The sequence below is a fragment of the Cryptomeria japonica genome, chromosome 6, assembly GCF_030272615.1.
Source record: "Cryptomeria japonica chromosome 6, Sugi_1.0, whole genome shotgun sequence".
Lineage (NCBI taxonomy): Eukaryota > Viridiplantae > Streptophyta > Pinopsida > Cupressales > Cupressaceae > Cryptomeria > Cryptomeria japonica.
In genome coordinates this window covers 120,768,247-120,785,038 of record NC_081410.1, presented here as the reverse complement: position 1 = coordinate 120,785,038, position 16,792 = coordinate 120,768,247, and the positions used below count along the sequence as shown (strand labels likewise).

Genomic DNA, 16,792 nt, shown 5'->3' with positions numbered 1-16,792 from the left:
CTTTGAGGAGTTTGTTGTTATAGCACTGGTTGTACTTGTGATTGTATCTAACTGTCAGTGTGGTGTGAGGTTTTGAAATCGAAGATGTGGAACCAGTAACCACAACTCCTTTTAAAAACTATAATCGGACTATCTACAAGTTGCTTGAATTCTGACACAACTAAATTAGATCGCCAACTCAGGATAAGCTGAATGCATTTGGTATTCCCTATATATACGTAAAGTATTCCAAAAGAAATCCTTGCATTTCTATCTCATTTGGATCTCTTCAATATTTTTCCAACAATCTGGGGTTCAAATGCCCTGAATTCCTCTTGAGAAATATAATCACCTCGGGAATTCCCAAGGAATTCGATGTCCACATATAGACCAATTATATTTTATCCTCTTCCAACGTTGTCCGGTAATATCAACTTCTGTTTTATGAGACTGGTAAAAATAAAGGAATAGAGTAGACCATCTTGAAAGACGAACAAAGTGTTCTATTATAGAGGTTCATTTCACGGTGTCACCGTCACGCTTAGTTACAATGCTTAAACCAAGAATAACCATCAAAACGCCAACAGAACGCTAAAGAAAAAAGGATAGCCCTGATAATGCATAGTACAAACTTGCTTGATAACATCCTCATTTGCTCCGTTGTCGTGGTTCCATCTTGTATAAATAGGTGGAACCTCGAGGTAGTAAGACTTGAGAGTCAGCCCCATTAAACATCCCTATTTTCACTCAGATCTTGCTCACTTCCACTTCAGACCCCACAAAAAAGGCACAGACCAAATCATTGATCTTAACATAGGCCACATGCCTGATATCAACCAAATACATATATGGCATGTCAATTAAGACTAATACTTCAGACTCAACACCTACAAGCATCCCTATTTTCACTGAACTTGCTCACTTTGACTCAACCAAATTACAACACCAAATCGCCATTCTTAACATAAGCCAAATGCTAATCAAATGCATATAAGGCATGCCAGCCAAGCTGTACTGGTTTCCTGTATCATAATTCCCAAGCCAACTTATCTTCGTTGCAAATCTCTCCTCCACTGGTACTTTGAGAACATTTTGTACTTGGCAAATGCCGATTAATTTTTTGAAGTTTTTCAGCAATATCATTAACTGAAGCAAATCTAGATGCTCTCTGATACATCACTTTGTATTTGCAACTATAGTTTTTCCCAAAACCCAAAGTATCAAGGACATCTCTATAAAAAGCAGGGTAATCATCAAGGCACGGTCCACTGCCAATCCAAAAATGGTGATCCCAGCTTGATTGAACTGAAAGTACATCACTGCAAAATCATCAACCATCAAAGAGCGTGATAAGGAACAAAAACAGATGGTGGTTGAAGAAACTTTCAAACAACAAAGTACAACAGTTATATGTGAAGTTAATTGCATGACAAAGATGCTCTAACCTTTATAAAATATGCCTTCACAAATTAATTATTCAAAATATGCTAAAGTGTGAAGCAGCTAAAGAATGATTTTTTATCCCCTAATCTATGACAATTAACGTTTTTCAAAGTCATCAAGATAGTAGTTTTGCAATTTATGTCGGGAGTTCACCAGCACCAGAGTTAGCAAATATAGAATTTACCAAGGGCTTGTCGCTTGTGGTAGGATGCCACATCAGAAGCAAAATGAGAATCAGCTGCCAATGTCAAGTCTTCTGAAGAATCAAAATCACTTTCATAGTCAGCCACCAACAGAGAATAGATTGGGCTTTCATCTCGTACAGGACCATTCCCATTAGCCTCATCCTTTGATTCATATGTATTGCACGTTGCCAAAGCATGCCATTGACTTGCAATTGAAGCTATTCTTTGGGCTCTATGTGTAGTTTTCGCTGCTGCACGTAAACAAAGCACAGTACCAACAAGCTGCACAGCGGAGGATACCTGCAAATTATACATCATGTTATTCCACCGTGCACAGATAATCAAACCAAGCTAAAATTGATTCAATTGGACTTGCTTGATTTCAGCTTCGGAACTTTTAAAATGATAACATGTATAATGCAGACATGTATATAAAGACACAAGATGTATACAAATTGCCTGCATTCGAGAAGAGAACACATCAAAACAGAATTGTATACTGTATACCACATTTGCAATTGTCGTTTACACAGATTTATATTCCTCACATTAAAGCTAACCACAAGCCATAGATATCAAAACAAATAGGACCATTGAGTAAAGGTCAATAATGCTTTCTACCATTCTGTAGTCCAATAAGCACTAGTTAAATCATCATCTTTATCATTCAAAGGGAACAAAAGGCAAAAAAGCTGATAATTAGAGGTATATTATTACACAGCTCTCAGCTTGAACTATTTGGAAGCACGATTTGGCAACTTTTTTGAAACGCTGTTAACAGCCTCTTACAAAGGCTGTAAAAGAAATATTATTTAGAAGACTAGAAAGTAAAGGCCACATATGAAAAGGGCCCAAGAATGAAGAACAGGATGGCACAATTTAGTCTAATTTGATTCTATAAAAGGGTTTTGGTCTCATTAGTTTTTCCAAGTGGCAAAACTAGGAGTAGCCAGCCACAAGTATATTATAATCAAAATGACACATGATGATTAGATCACCAAAAACCTAATGCAAGGAAAAACAAATACAAAACTAGATCATTCATGAAGAAAGCATTACTAGACCCCTAGTTTACTTAAGAGTATGATATGCACACTGTTAAATGATAGAAGAAGTAAGTGAACACAAAAAAGAGTAATAAGAAGTCGGGTGTTGTTTAGAATTACCAGAAAATCACCTGCATTGATAAAAGTGATGGTTCCACTGTAATATGTTGTCTCAAAAAGAGTCATAAACTGGCTAGCAGTTACCACCAAGAAGGCAAGAAGAAGATACATACGAAATCTGTGACTTATTTTATAAAGCTGGAAGCGTAGGTACATGTGCTCCTTTAAGAAAATAGACACATCAGATGTTCCTTCTAAAAGCTTTGCAAAATCTTCAACATGAACAATTTGAAGTTTGCACACCAAGTTGAATAGAACACACCCAGAGAGGAAAACAGTTGTCAAATAAAGCCATGATATAAGGATGGCTATAAGAATTGCCGCAGTGTTCCACCAGGATCCTTCATGGAGATGTATGATCCGCAGAACTTCTCGAATCACCTTCACCACAAAGCATGGAAAGATGATCCATTTAAGAAGACTAAAGCTTTCCTGTCAAAAGAAATATCCAGCAGTCAGACTTGTCCGAGCACCAATGATCCATGATCATACACAAATATTTAAAGCATCTGACTATCCATTTAAGAGAATATACTTTTGCAGAGCTACCTTTTTGGCAAATATTTGATCACATATGGTTCCCACATATTTGACAAATAACATACCACGCTTCGAATATGTATATACCATGAGAGGAGAGAGAGAGATTTAATTTTTTTCCCAAATGTTTTATGTTATATTAATTATTTAATATATGAGGTATATTCATTATTCTATCAGTATTTTTTGCATTGTTTTTCTGATTCATGTATTTCGAGTAGCATGTCTTAATATTTATAGCATATGATAGCCTTTGAGTTCCATCATATTATTAACTCCATTATATCCATTATTATGTTTAGCCAAAATCAGAAAAATGTCTTTAATTTTCCTACCAATCCTTCAGAATGTCTTTTTGAAACACCCATAGCACTATATTAATTGATTGATATAATCAGAATGTATTATCCACATGATGGACCATACCTATTTGCAGTAAGTATGGGGAGTTTACCTTTAACTTAGTTTATTAAGAATGAGACAACTTAATAAAAATCAATTCAATTTAATTAATCACAAAGTATTTGAAAAATAAATACTTACTGCAGATTATTTATTTTAATTTGTAATATTGAATCTTGATTGCTAATTTTAATGCTTGAGAAGAACTGTGAAGCCATGAAACTTTCTGGTGCAGGAGCACCCAAAGACACAAATGAAGACACAAATGAAGTCTAAAAGAGCCTAATATCACCCATGAGGTGAAAATGATCATTTGTAATAGGTTGATAGTTTTGTGAGTCAATAAGACCCAATTGATGTAAGGTATTGTCATGGTTGCATTTTATAAGCCACCATGGATAAATGACCATGTGGGTCAGTAGGAGTCTAGGCATGAGTCAAGCAAATAAATATTGGTCTTAGAAACATCAGACCAATCCTTGGAATAGGTCGAATACACTTGGAGTCGCCAAATTTGAAAAGTGCAAGTTGACAACTTTTGTTGTCATTGCAAAATGTTGTAAAAAGGGATAACTAATCCTCCAACGGTTCCAAAGTTTGAAAAGTGGTTGGAAACCGTTAGGGAGGCTATATCATGCCCCACTTGGATCGATTCCAGGTTGTTGTTGGCATAGTTGTTGAAGTTGATGAAAATTGATGATGTTTTGGAGTTTGGAGCAATACAATATACTTGGAGTTTTCTGGAATTCTACGTTTTTGTTGTTCATTTCTGATCAGTACGGATTGGTGGATGTCTGAAACTAATTGGATGAGTTAGGGAAGTCTCTTACCATTCATTTGAATCAAGTTTGAGGTTTTGTAACAATCAGGTTGTAGGGATCCATCCAAATCTAACCAGACTGGTCACAAACCTTGCCGGCACCTAGGGTTTCACTATAAAGATGCCCTTAATCTGACATTTTCACCAGAGGACCAAACAACTTGTGGAAAAATGTTAGAAGGGCCATTGTATCATAAGATTTTGGTGTTGGTTTGCAAGGAGGCTCCAAGCCCGAAGAGGTTGAATTGACCCTAGGCAGGCATCTCTATGTGACCGCCTGAACTATAGAAGTGAAAATCACTTGCAGACGATAAAGAAGATGGGATCCAGTCTTGAAACCTTGGATTTGGTGGTTTGACACCTTACCCCACCTTGCAGAAGTGTTGGTTTAGTCGCGGGACTAATACAAGGGGTACTTGCTTTGTAAATTAGGCTTAATTGGCTTAATTAGGTTTGGAAGGACAATAAGGGTACAGACCTTTCAACTTGCGATTAGAGTCTAAGCCTTTGGGGAATTGTGTAACTAGATAAAGGGTATCTGAATCTACCTTTAGTTTGTCTTGTCCTTTGGAATTTTGTTAAGTTGTGTTTGGAGAACTCAACCGGTAGGTCTACTAGGCTACCGGTAGGGCTACTAGACAATAGGACAGTTGTGAGACAAGTATTCCTTAACACATCTGATAGCCAGATCTTATGGGTGTTTTGTGTTGGTTGGACCACCAATAAACAAAATCCAATAGGTTTCCATCCCACCAGTACCGGAAGATTGTCTGCCATCCACACAAGGGTAGAGTGTTTTCATCATACCGGTACCGGAAGATATTAAACCGGTAGGGATCCGGTCACACAAATTGTTGTGTGAGTTGAGTATTTGGTAGGTGTGTTGTTCACACCTTGAACAAACAAAAGAACTTGTTTTGGACATAGTAGTTGTGGGTGAGAGAAGGTTTTCACCTAGTTTGTTGCCTGGCTCTGCATCATATTGGTATCAGAACGCGAGTTGGATGGCTTGAGGAAAGTGATTTGTGGTGTATGTTCACGGAGGGAAGTGAGGGAGAGGCTAGCAACATTCTTCCTAAGAGTATGTCCCAAGATGCCATCAAGAAGTTGTTTGAGGAGATGTTTGAAAACAGAGTGAGGGAGTTAGAGAAGGCCAAAGGCAAAGGAAAGGAGGGTGAATTTGACTCTGATGAAGAAGAAGAACAAGGGGGAGAAGAAGAGACCCCAAGGCAGGAAGTTGAGTTACTTGCAAATCAGAGGGCATTTGTTGAGGTCCTAAAGTCAATTGGCAGAGAATCCTTATCAGGTAAAGATGACATCCCTATGTTTAGTGGGAAAGTGAATGCAGAAGAAGTGATGCATTGGATTGAGGCATTGAACAACCATTTTGAATGCAAAGAGACCCCTGAGAATAAGAAGGTTATCTTTGGTAAGTCCAAGATGAAAGGAGCAACGCTGACTTGGTGGAATTACCTCCAAGGCGAGAGGGTGAAGGAAGGTAGAGGTATGATAACCTCATGGGATAGAATGTTGGTGAAAGTGAAGGCACAATTCATCCCGGTAGACTATGAAGTCCAAGTCTACAAGAAGTTGCAAGGTTTGAGGCAAAAAGACCTTGATGTGAGTACATTTATCAAGGAGTTCCATAGGTTGAGTCTAAGGACCAAACACCATGAGGAGGAACCGGAGAAAGTGGCAAGATATCTTAGTTGATTGAAATATAATATCCATTATGAGACCAGCATACTAGCACCTGAGACAGTGAACAAGTGTTTTCAACTAGCACTGAGAGCAGAGGAGAAGCTAAAGAGAAGGAATGATCAAAATAATAGAGGTAGAGGGGGCAGAAACTTCAGAGGCAGAGGCCCTATGAATCGTAGAGGACAGAGTCCTAGGCCACAAGGAGAGGCTAATCAAGAAAGTCAGCATGGAGATGGTAACACAAGAGGGGGTTTCAGAGGAAGAAGACCCAGCCATAGAGGTAGATTTGGTGGAAGAAACTCGGAGCCTTTCAGATGCTACAACTGCAATCAAGTAGGTCATACCGTAGTTAAGTGCCCTAAGAAGACCGGATCAAGCTCCCAAGGAGAGAGGAGAACACAATTGGTTCAAGACACCGATTGTCAGAGTGTCAATTCACCTGATTCCTACGGACTTCCAAAGAAAGGAGAAGCCTTGATGATGAGGAGAACATTGTTGAAGGTACCAAGCAATACTGAACCTCCACAAAGGAAGACACTCTTCCGGACCACATGCAAAGCAGGAGGCAAGGTATGTAAGGTTATAATAGATTCAAGTTCAACTGAAAATTTAGTATCCTTAGAAATGGTAGAGAAACTAAAACTAAGAAGAATTCCTCATCCATTTCCATATAAAGTTTCTTGGCTTACTAAAGGAAAACAGACCTTGGTAGAGGAGCAATCATGGGTTGAAGTTCAAATAGGAGCATACAAAGACAAAATTATGTTTGATATTGTTGAGATGGATGCCTGTCATCTTCTTTTTGGGAGACCATGGCAATATGACCTCAAGGCCCATCATGATGGACACAAGAACACCTACTCCATCACCAAAGATGAAAAGGTGATTGAATTGATACCCCTGCCTGATAACAGTGGGGATCAGAAGGAGAAGGAGGCCAAGATCATGACCATGGAAGGAAAAGAGTTCCTCAAGGCAATCAAGGAAGAGGGAACACCTTGTTTTGCAGTGATGTTAGTACCAAGGCAAGAAGAAGAGCCCATTTCAGATGGAAAGGTAGAAAAAAAAAGGGTGACAATCCCTGAGGAGGTGGAGGAAATGTTGAGCAAATACAAGGACATAGTTGCAGAAGAGTTGCCAAGAACCCTACCACCAATAAGGGAGAAAAGCTATTGCATTGATTTCATTCCCGGTGCCATCTTACCAAACAAGCCAGCCTACAAAATGACTCCCCAACAAAATGAGGAAGTTGCAAGGTAGATCCAAGAGTTGCTTGATAAAGGTTTGATAGGGAAGAGCTTGAGCCCTTGTGCAATCCTGGCTGTCTTAGCACCAAAGAAGGAGGGAACATGGAGATTGTGCACCGATTCCCAGGCCATTAACAAGATAACCATCAGGTATAGATTCCCTATGCCTAGAATAGAAGATTTGCTTGATTGTTTAGGAGGTGCAAGGTATTATTCCAAGATTGATTTAAAAAGTGGTTATCACCAAATAAGGATTAGAGCCGGTGATGAATGGAAAATTGCTTTTAAAACAAACGAAGGATTGTATGAATGGAGGGTGATGCCATTTGGGTTGTCAAATGCCCCTAGCACTTTCATGAGACTCATGAATGAGGTGTTGAAGGAGTTCATTGGTAAGTTGTCATAGTGTATCTAGATGGCATCCTAGTGTTTAGCAAGACAAAGGAGGAGCACCTAAAACATTTGGATATGGTCTTGAGAAGGTTGAATGAAGAGAAACTAATGATAAACATGGAAAAGTGTGTGTTTTTGTAGGAAAAACTGACTTACCTTGGGTTTGTGATTTCTAGAGGAAATCTGAAAATGGATGCTGATAAAGTGAATGCCATTCTCACATGGCCAACTCCTAGAACAATTGGTGATGTATGGAGTTTTCATGGCCTAGCTACCTTTTATAGGAAGTTTATCAGGAATTTTAGCCAAATTTGTGCTCCCATGTTAGAGACCATCAGGGGTGGACAAAAGTGCAAATTTTCATGGACCAAGGAGGCGGATGAAGCATTTGAAATGTTGAAGAAAAAGGTATCATAGCAACTGGTTCTTACCTTACCTGATTTTGACAAAATCTTTCAGATTGAATGTGATGCAATTCATTTGGCAATAGGTGCAGTACTTAGTCAGGAAGGTAGGCCAGTTGCATTTTTTAGTGAAAAATTGAATGATGCTAAAAAGAAATATTCTTCCTATGATTTGGAGATGTATGCACTAGTTCAGACACTAAAAAAGTGGAGGCATTATTTGCTTCCCAAAGAGTTTGTTGTGTATACAGATAATCAGGCACTAAGCTTCCTAAATAGTCAGGAGAAATTGAGCCATAGGCATATGAAGTGGGTTGAGTCCATTCAGGCCTACACCTTTACAATCAAACACAAGAAAGGTGTCTCAAACAAAGTTACAGATGCTCTTAGCAGAAGGGCACTAACAGTTTCAGAAATCCAGTTGGAGAGTGAAGGAGTTGATTCCCTCAAGGGTATGTATGCTGCAGATGAAGATTTCAAAGACATCTACAAGGTATGCACTGAGTTTGGTATCCGGTATCATTTAGAGTATTTTGATTATTTGATTCAAGATGGTCTTCTTTTCAAAGGATGCTAGTTATGCATTCCTAAATGTTCAATGAGGGATAACATAATTAAGGAGAAACATAGTGGTTGTATGGGGGGACACTTTGGATTAGACAAAACTCTTGAGTTGGTGAGAAGATTTTATCACTGGCCTAAATTGCAGACAAATGTCAGAAAATTTGTGGATTCATGTGTGGTGTGTCAAAAGGCCAAAGGGACAACAACAAATGCAGGACTATACCAGCCATTGCCCATTCCTTCAAGACCTTGGGAAAGTGTGAGCATGGAATTTGTGATGGGTTTGCCAAGAACTCAAAAAGGTTTTGACAGTGTTTTTGTGGTTGTTGACAGGTTTAGCAAGATGGCACATTTTTTGCCATGCAAGAGCACAAATGATGCTACATATGTTGCAAGCCTTTTCTTTAATGAAGTTGTGAGAATACATGGTTTACCCTTGAACATTGCATTGGACAAAGATGTGAAATTTGTAAGACATTTTTGGAGGACTTTATGGAGGAAGTTAGGCACAAACTTGTCTTTTAGTTCAGCTTATCATCCCCAAACGGATGGCCAAACAGAAGTGGTCAATAGGTCACTCGGAAATTTGTTAAGGTGCCTCACCAAGCAGCATGGTGAAAAGTGGGATTCCATCATCTCCCAAGCAGAATATGCCTATAATGATTCTGTCAATAGGAGTACCGGAAGGAGCCCTTTCCAAATTGTCTACGGACTGAATCCAAGAGGTGTGCTAGAATTGAGAAATCTACCCTCAACTGAACATATCAGTGCTTGTGGAGAAGAATTTGTTGAAGGGATAAAGGAGATTCATGACCAAGTCAGGATGCAATTGCAGAGAAGTACAGAGAAGTACAAGGAGCAGGCTGACGAAAGAAAGAGAGATGTGCAGTTCCAAGTTGGAGACATGGTATGGGCAAATCTAAAAAAGGAGAGATTGCCAAAAGAGAAACACACAAAGCTCATGATGAGAAAGGTTGGACCTTGTCCAATACTCAAGAAGTTTGGGAACAATGCATATGAAATCCAATTACCTTCAGATATAGGTATATCCCCAATCTTTAATGTTGCAAATTTGACGCCATTCAAAGGTACAGTGCAGGAAGATGGTACATTTTCGGTGGAGGATGTTGCAGACATACTAAAAGACTTTCCAAGTCAAGGGCCACCCAAACTTGAAAGGATATTGGACACCAAGATTGTGAAGAAAACTAGGAATAAGGTCTACAAACAATACCTTGTCAAGTGGCAAGGACTCCCTGAGGCAGATGCAGTATGGATGGATGAAGACCAGATGAAGAAACATGGGACTACATTGCAGGAACTCATCTCAAGTGGACTTGAGATTCAATCACCCAGGGAGTATGGTGCAGGAGCACCCAAAGAGAAAAATGAAGTCTAAAAGAGCCTAATATTACCCATGAGGTGAAAATGATCATATGTAATAGGTTGATAGTTTTGTGAGTCGATAAGACCCAATTGATGTAAGGCATTGTCATGGTTGCATTTTATAAGCCACCATGGATAAATGACCACGTCGGTCAGTAGGAGTCTAGGCATGAGTCGGGCAAATAAATATTGGTCTTAGAAACATCAGACCAATTCTTGGAATAGGTCGAATACACCTTGGAGTCACCAAATTTGAAAAATGCAAGTTGACAACTTTTGTTGTCATTGCAAAATGTTGTAAAAAGGGATAACTAATCCTCCAACAGTTCCAAAGTTTGAAAAGTGGTTGGAAACCGTTAGGGAGGCTATATTATGCCCACTTGGATCGATTCCAGGTGGTTGTTGGCATAGTTGTTGAAGTTGATGAAAATTGATGATGTTTTGGAGTTTGGAGCAATACAATATACTTGGAGTTTTCTGAAATTCTGTGTTTTTGTTGTTCATTTCTGATCAGTACGGATTGGTGGATGTCTAAAACCAATTGGATGAGTTAGGGAAGTCTCTTACCTTTCATTTAAATCAAGTTTGAGGTTTTGTAACAATCGGGTTGTAGGGATTCATCCAAATCTAACCAAACTAATCACAAACCCTGCCGACACCTAGGGTTTCACTGTAAAGATGCCCTTAATCTGACATTTCCACCAGAGGACCAAACAACCTGTGGGAAATGTTAGAAGGGCCATTGAATCATAAGATTTTGGTGTTGGTTTGCAGGGAGGCTCCAAGCCCGAAGAGGTTAAATTGACCCTAGGCGGGCATCTCTATGTGACTGCCTGAATTGTAGAAGTGGAAATCACTTGCAGAAGATAAAGAAGATAGGATCAAGTCTTGAAACCTTGGATTTGATGGTTTGACACCTTACCCCACCTTGCAAAAGTGTTGGTTTAGTCGGGGGACTAATACAAGGGGTACTTGCTTTGTAAATTAGGCCTAATTGGCTTAATTAGGTTTGAAAGGAAAATAAGTGTACAGACCTTTCATCTTGTGGTTAGAGTCTAAGCCTTTGGATAATTGTGTAACTAGATAAAGGGTATCTGAATCTACCTTTAGTTTGTCTTGTCCTTTGGAAATTTGTTAAGTTGTGTTTGGAGAACTCAACCAATAGGGCTACTAGCCTGCTACCGGTAGGGCTACTAGACAATAGGACAGTTGTGAGACAAGTATTCCCTAACACATCTGATAACCAGATCTTATGGGTGTTCTGTGTTGGTTGGACCACCAATAGACAAAATCCAATAGGTTTCCATCCCACTAGTAACGGAAGATTGTCTGCCATCCACACAAGGGTAGAGTGTTTTTATCATACCGGTACCGGAAGATACAAAACCAGTAGGGATCCGGTCACACAAATTGTTGTGTGAGTTGAGTATTCGGTAGGTGTGTTGTTCACACCTTGAACAAACAAAAGAACATTTTTTGGACATAGTAGTTGTGGGTGAGAGAAGGCTTTCACCTAGTTTGTTGCCTAGCTCTGCATCACTTTCTGATTGATAGAAAAGAGATAGCAATCTTTGAGAAGTAATATGAAGCTACCACAATCTCTATTCAGGCTCTTTGCTTTGCTACAAACATTTGATACAAACGAAATAGCAATCTTTGAGAACACATGTGAAGCTACCACTGTCTCTCTTCACAATCTTACCTACAACAATTTATCAGGTAAAATAAAGAATAACTCTGCTATGATATTAAATAAAATAATTGCTATTTTCCTACCAATCCTTCAGAATGTCTTATCCACATGATGGACCATACTTATTTGCAGTATGGGGAGTTTACCTTTAACTTAGTTTATTAAGAATGAGACAACTTAATAAAAATCAATTCAATTTAATTAATCAGAAAGTATTTGAAAAATAAATACTTACTGCAGATGTAATAAAACAGATGTCTTAGTAAGTTCCCGATTCAAATAGTTCTACATATTTTGAGCACTGTCAATCCACTAGTTCTACAAAAGAATTCAATGCTCACTGGTTCAGATGTGTAGAAATTCTCAGAAGCAAAACTTGAATATAGTGATTGAAATTTTCCATGGACCAGCTAGGACTCAAATATGGGACCTCTCATTTGCTGCCGGGGTTCTATCACTGAGCTACCAGCCCATTTTGTGACCCATCCTTTTACAGTTTGGGCATGCCTCATTTCTCCAACATCCCCTTTTGAGCCACATTATGGATTCTCTAGGCTCCTGGCCTTTAGCTCTGATACCATGTGAATTTTCCATGGACCAACTAGAATTCAAGCCTAGGTGTTAAAATTTTCATGGGCCAACTAGGAATTGAATCTAAGACCTCCGATTTTCTGTTAGGGTGCTCTACCATTGAGCTACCAGCCCTCTTGGTGATTGTTCCATCTTTGATTTGGGTATGGTTCATTTTCCAATACCCTCTTTGAGCCACACTACAAGTGCTGAGGGATCTAGCTTGGCCTAGCTTTGTTGACCTGGGCTTTGACACCATGTTATACTTTTCATGGACTAGTTAGTATTAGGGATTAGAGGAGAGATTAGAGAAAAATTTACATAATAATACATTTCTATGTTCCAATCCTTGATTTGTTCAATCATAAATTACATAAATATAAGATTTCCATATCCTATATTATTAAAAACCTCTATAACAACTCCTAAATATACGAGTTGTTTTAACTCACAGCCAAACACACTATAATATAATATTAAAATGTTTCTCAACAACTTAATATCATGCTAACCTAAACAACCATGTGAACACTAATTCCCAACATTGAGAAGTGGAACCTAAGATCTCCCATTTATTACTAGGGTGCTCTACCACTATGCTCCTGGCGCTCTCAGTCTTTGGTCCAACTTTGATTCAAGTGTAGCTCATTTTCTTCCTTTTGGGATGCTCACCCATTTTGTGACCAGTCCTCTTACAATTTGGGTGTGGCTGATTTCTCCAATTGGTATATTTTGATTTGCAAACACTGCATAACCATGATAAATCAATAATTTTTTAATCTTCAATAAAATAATGAATAACTAATCAAATAATAACCATCGAGATGAATGTGGTAGCCTGCATAAAACATATGCCCTCGTATTGCCATCTTGTACTCAAGCACACAGTTCTGACTTACATTCGTATGCACTCTCGCCTCATTTCTTACAAGGACCAGTATGTCCCTCGTTCATGTCATTTCATACTCAAAATATTTTTGTCAATTGCACTACCGTCTTTAGGGCTTCAAGCATGCAACCAACAATGTAGTCTGAACCGGTGCACATTCCATAACATCCTTATCTATCAAATCATTCAGTTTGAAACAATAACCAGTAATATGTATTGAAGATACCAAAACAGTATTCATTATATATGGATATGCTACATCAGAAGATGACAAACTACAATTAATAAGTTCTTAAAAACACGTTTGAAACAGCTTTATAAACAATTCTAAATTAACAAACTAATATTTGATATGGTCTGGCCACTTTAAATTGTGGAATTTGTAAAGGTTAGAGCTTTGATTACGTTTCTTCTGATTTATTCTTGAAGCGACCCCTTGCTTGGTTTCAGTTGGGGCTGCATGGTTATGAAAATATGAGGGTCTGCCTTATGTGGCAAGAACCTAGAAAGGTGTGGATAAGTATTTGGGACGTATTGAATAGAAAATAGTATGGGCTTATTGGCCTTTGACTAATCTTGCTTGTAAGGGATTGTGAGACACCAAGTTGCTATCAAGGTATTAGGCCAGTGTACTGACTAAGCATTTGTGTGTCCAAAAAAGGTCTTAAGATTGAATCTCAAACAACGAGGTCTTTTTAAGATTATTGTATGGTTATAGCTAGGTTACCAATTTGATAGCAATCATAGCATGAATTGAACACATCACACCTGTCTACTAGCTACTTTTGAAATTTTTATTAGACTTAGCTGCAACTAGGCCATGATTGGATTCTCCTAATCAGAGGCCTTGTAAAATCATGGTTAAAAATAAAAACACATGTATTTTCAATCAAGTTTTAGCTGCAATGTCCAATATTTTTTACAGTTGAAAAAATCGAACAAGTACACCAATTACAAGGTTGTACTAAAAACGATTTAAAACAGTTGAACAAATCGAACTGTGGCAATAACATATCATGATGAAGGGAATCATAACATCATAGTAGGTCAGGCATCTTAGTATCTTGTATGTTACACTCCAAAAATGTTTAAAGAAGGAACAACGGCCACACTATAAGACTTCAGATAAAATTTTGAAAGTTAAAGAGACTGCACAAGGCTAACAAAAGACCATAAAAAAGGAGACAAGAAGAGCACCAGTTAGAAAACCCAGCTCACGAGAGCTCTTCGACTTGTGAATTTGCGATGTGTTCCTCCCAACAGTGTACTCTGGAGCAAACCATTTTCACTGACATAGCAGTCATTTAGAAGAAACAACGGGAGAGTGTAGTATCTCTTAACTTTAGGACGAATTAGCGTAGTTGTAAGCTTTTAGATGCTAATTCACTAGGGGAATCCAAAAGCATCAACCTAAGTATCATTAGGAGTGGTCCAACTATGCTAATTCACTAGGGGAATCCAAAAGTATCAACCTAAGTATCATTAGGAGTGGTCCAACTGGGGGAATCCACGATATAGTTAATGGGAGCTTCCTTATCAACAATGTGTTTCGATATAGAATATTTTACAACGATAATAATTGGGAGCCAAAGTGAGCTTAAAGCGTTAAAGACAGAAGCAGTGGATTTTTGGCAGACAATTGCTTGGAGTGTTTGTTTGTTTTATATGTCCTATCGTCTTGTAATTTATTCTCCAATATAACTGAGTTAAAAATCTAGAATTTCATCTCAAATCAGTAATAATTTAGGACCATAGCTATTACCCTAACTTGGCTCTTGAAATTGTAACGAAACCGCACAAGTGGGTGGTGAACCTCCACGAACAAAAACCTCCGGAGCCCATATTTTCTAATATTATGCGCCATGCACGCCATTGACACTGCACCTAAGCACGACCCAGATATCTGTATCATCACTTCGAACTTAGTCACCTCAATTTTTAAACAGTCTTTGTAGGCATTCGCCCACAGAGTAGCCGCCGGCACAGCAATCCCCAATGCAACAAAGAGCAAGTAACCAAATACTGTTTTAAGCGTAGTCGAGTGGTCGATTCCCAGGAAAAGCAGCATCTTTCCCAGTCGTCTAAGCCCGGGATCGATCTCGGCGTCCTCCTCAGAGCCTGGACTCGGCGTGTTATGTTTCGACAGGAGGGGCTTTTCAATTTCTTGCTCCGGAGAATCCACCCGGATCTCCATTTCTCCGCTTCCATTCGCCATTACAGATTACACGATGGGCATGGAAGCAATGAGAGAAAAATGAGATTCTGCCATATGGGTTTTGTATGGAGAAATTCAGTTTATAGCTCGACCAACTTATATTGTTTCCCAGAATATTATAAAATGTTGACGGGCCTACAAATATTATATAACTCACGTCAATTAGGATAGAATGAGTATGTTCTCCGCCTGCACTGTATGTGTGAATTATTTAGGTCAGAGAAAAAAATGGAATTTTGAATGGTATTTGCGTTAGTGGTTTTCCTTGATGTAAAGGAAGACCTCTCCATTGGGTTGATGTATAAGCCGAGCTGCCAGTCAAGCTGATTTTGACTTGGAATCAAAGCTGGAGGCCAAGTGCTAAATATAAATCCTTCTCAAGTCACTTCAGGGTTTCGTGAAGCACTTCCGATTCATCTGTCCCACAGATGAGCGCAATTAAGTTAATGGAAATGATTGTTGCTTGTAGGCACTGCCTTCGGAAAACAGATTGTTATATTGTCGCAAGTTGGGCCTATCTTGAGGACTCAAGCTTTATTTGGGCGGTTATAAATTCGTAAAATACTCGCTAGAGAATAGGTGGAAAGAGGAGGCGCTGACAAGACAATTCATCAAATTTAAAGGGGCTCCCTGGTCCCCCTGATGGAGATGTGTCCTAATCGACCAGTACAAATCATCGTAACCGACTTCAGTTTTTGGCAGGTTTAATTGTGCTTTATTTGATCATTGATCATTAAATCTTCACGATTTCAGAAAAGGCTCTGGTGGGCTTTCCAGTCATGGAACAGAACGTCCAACCATTATCCACCTATTCTTCGTAATAGTGTCCCTGTCATACCTCCCTCACTAGTGAGAACAATATCAAACAGATGGTTTGTCGTTGCAGAAGTTTTTGAATGTAAGAAAAAGATTTTGATGAAATATAATCAATCTTAAATGGATGAATATATGGTCAATTTAATGTATGTTCAATACTAGAGTAAAGAAATAAGAATATTTGTTGTGATAAATTTTATTAATTTATATAAAAAATATATTAAAGAGAAACAAGAAATATTATCTTGATAAATCTAATTCAATATATAATCATCATCGAAAAGTTTATATTTGAAGGACTTTCAAATAACCAGTCGAATGATCTTTCATCTTGGTGACTATTTTATGTAATTCTCTAATAAACTCAAAAAAGGTGTCC

General features: G+C 38.5%; 1 protein-coding gene across 2 annotated transcripts in view; it reads right to left on the bottom strand.

Annotated features, from left to right (window-relative positions):
• Window positions 1-461: 461 nt before the first annotated feature.
• LOC131053731 (uncharacterized) overlaps window positions 462-16,792 on the bottom strand; it is a 35,917-nt gene continuing 19,586 nt past the window's right edge. The window contains exons 1-4 of one of the 2 annotated variants that reach the window (XM_057988356.2): window positions 15,145-16,158; window positions 2,774-3,205; window positions 1,607-1,907; window positions 462-1,298 (exon numbers count right to left, since the gene is read on the bottom strand). In XM_057988356.2, coding sequence (XP_057844339.2) covers window positions 1,156-1,298; window positions 1,607-1,907; window positions 2,774-3,205; window positions 15,145-15,597 — 1,329 coding nt within the window. In that variant the 5' untranslated portion in view covers window positions 15,598-16,158 and the 3' untranslated portion in view covers window positions 462-1,155. Of the gene's footprint in view, window positions 1,299-1,606; window positions 1,908-2,773; window positions 3,206-15,144; window positions 16,159-16,792 lie in introns of those variants that run through there. The other variant, XM_057988357.2, reaches the window with a different exon arrangement.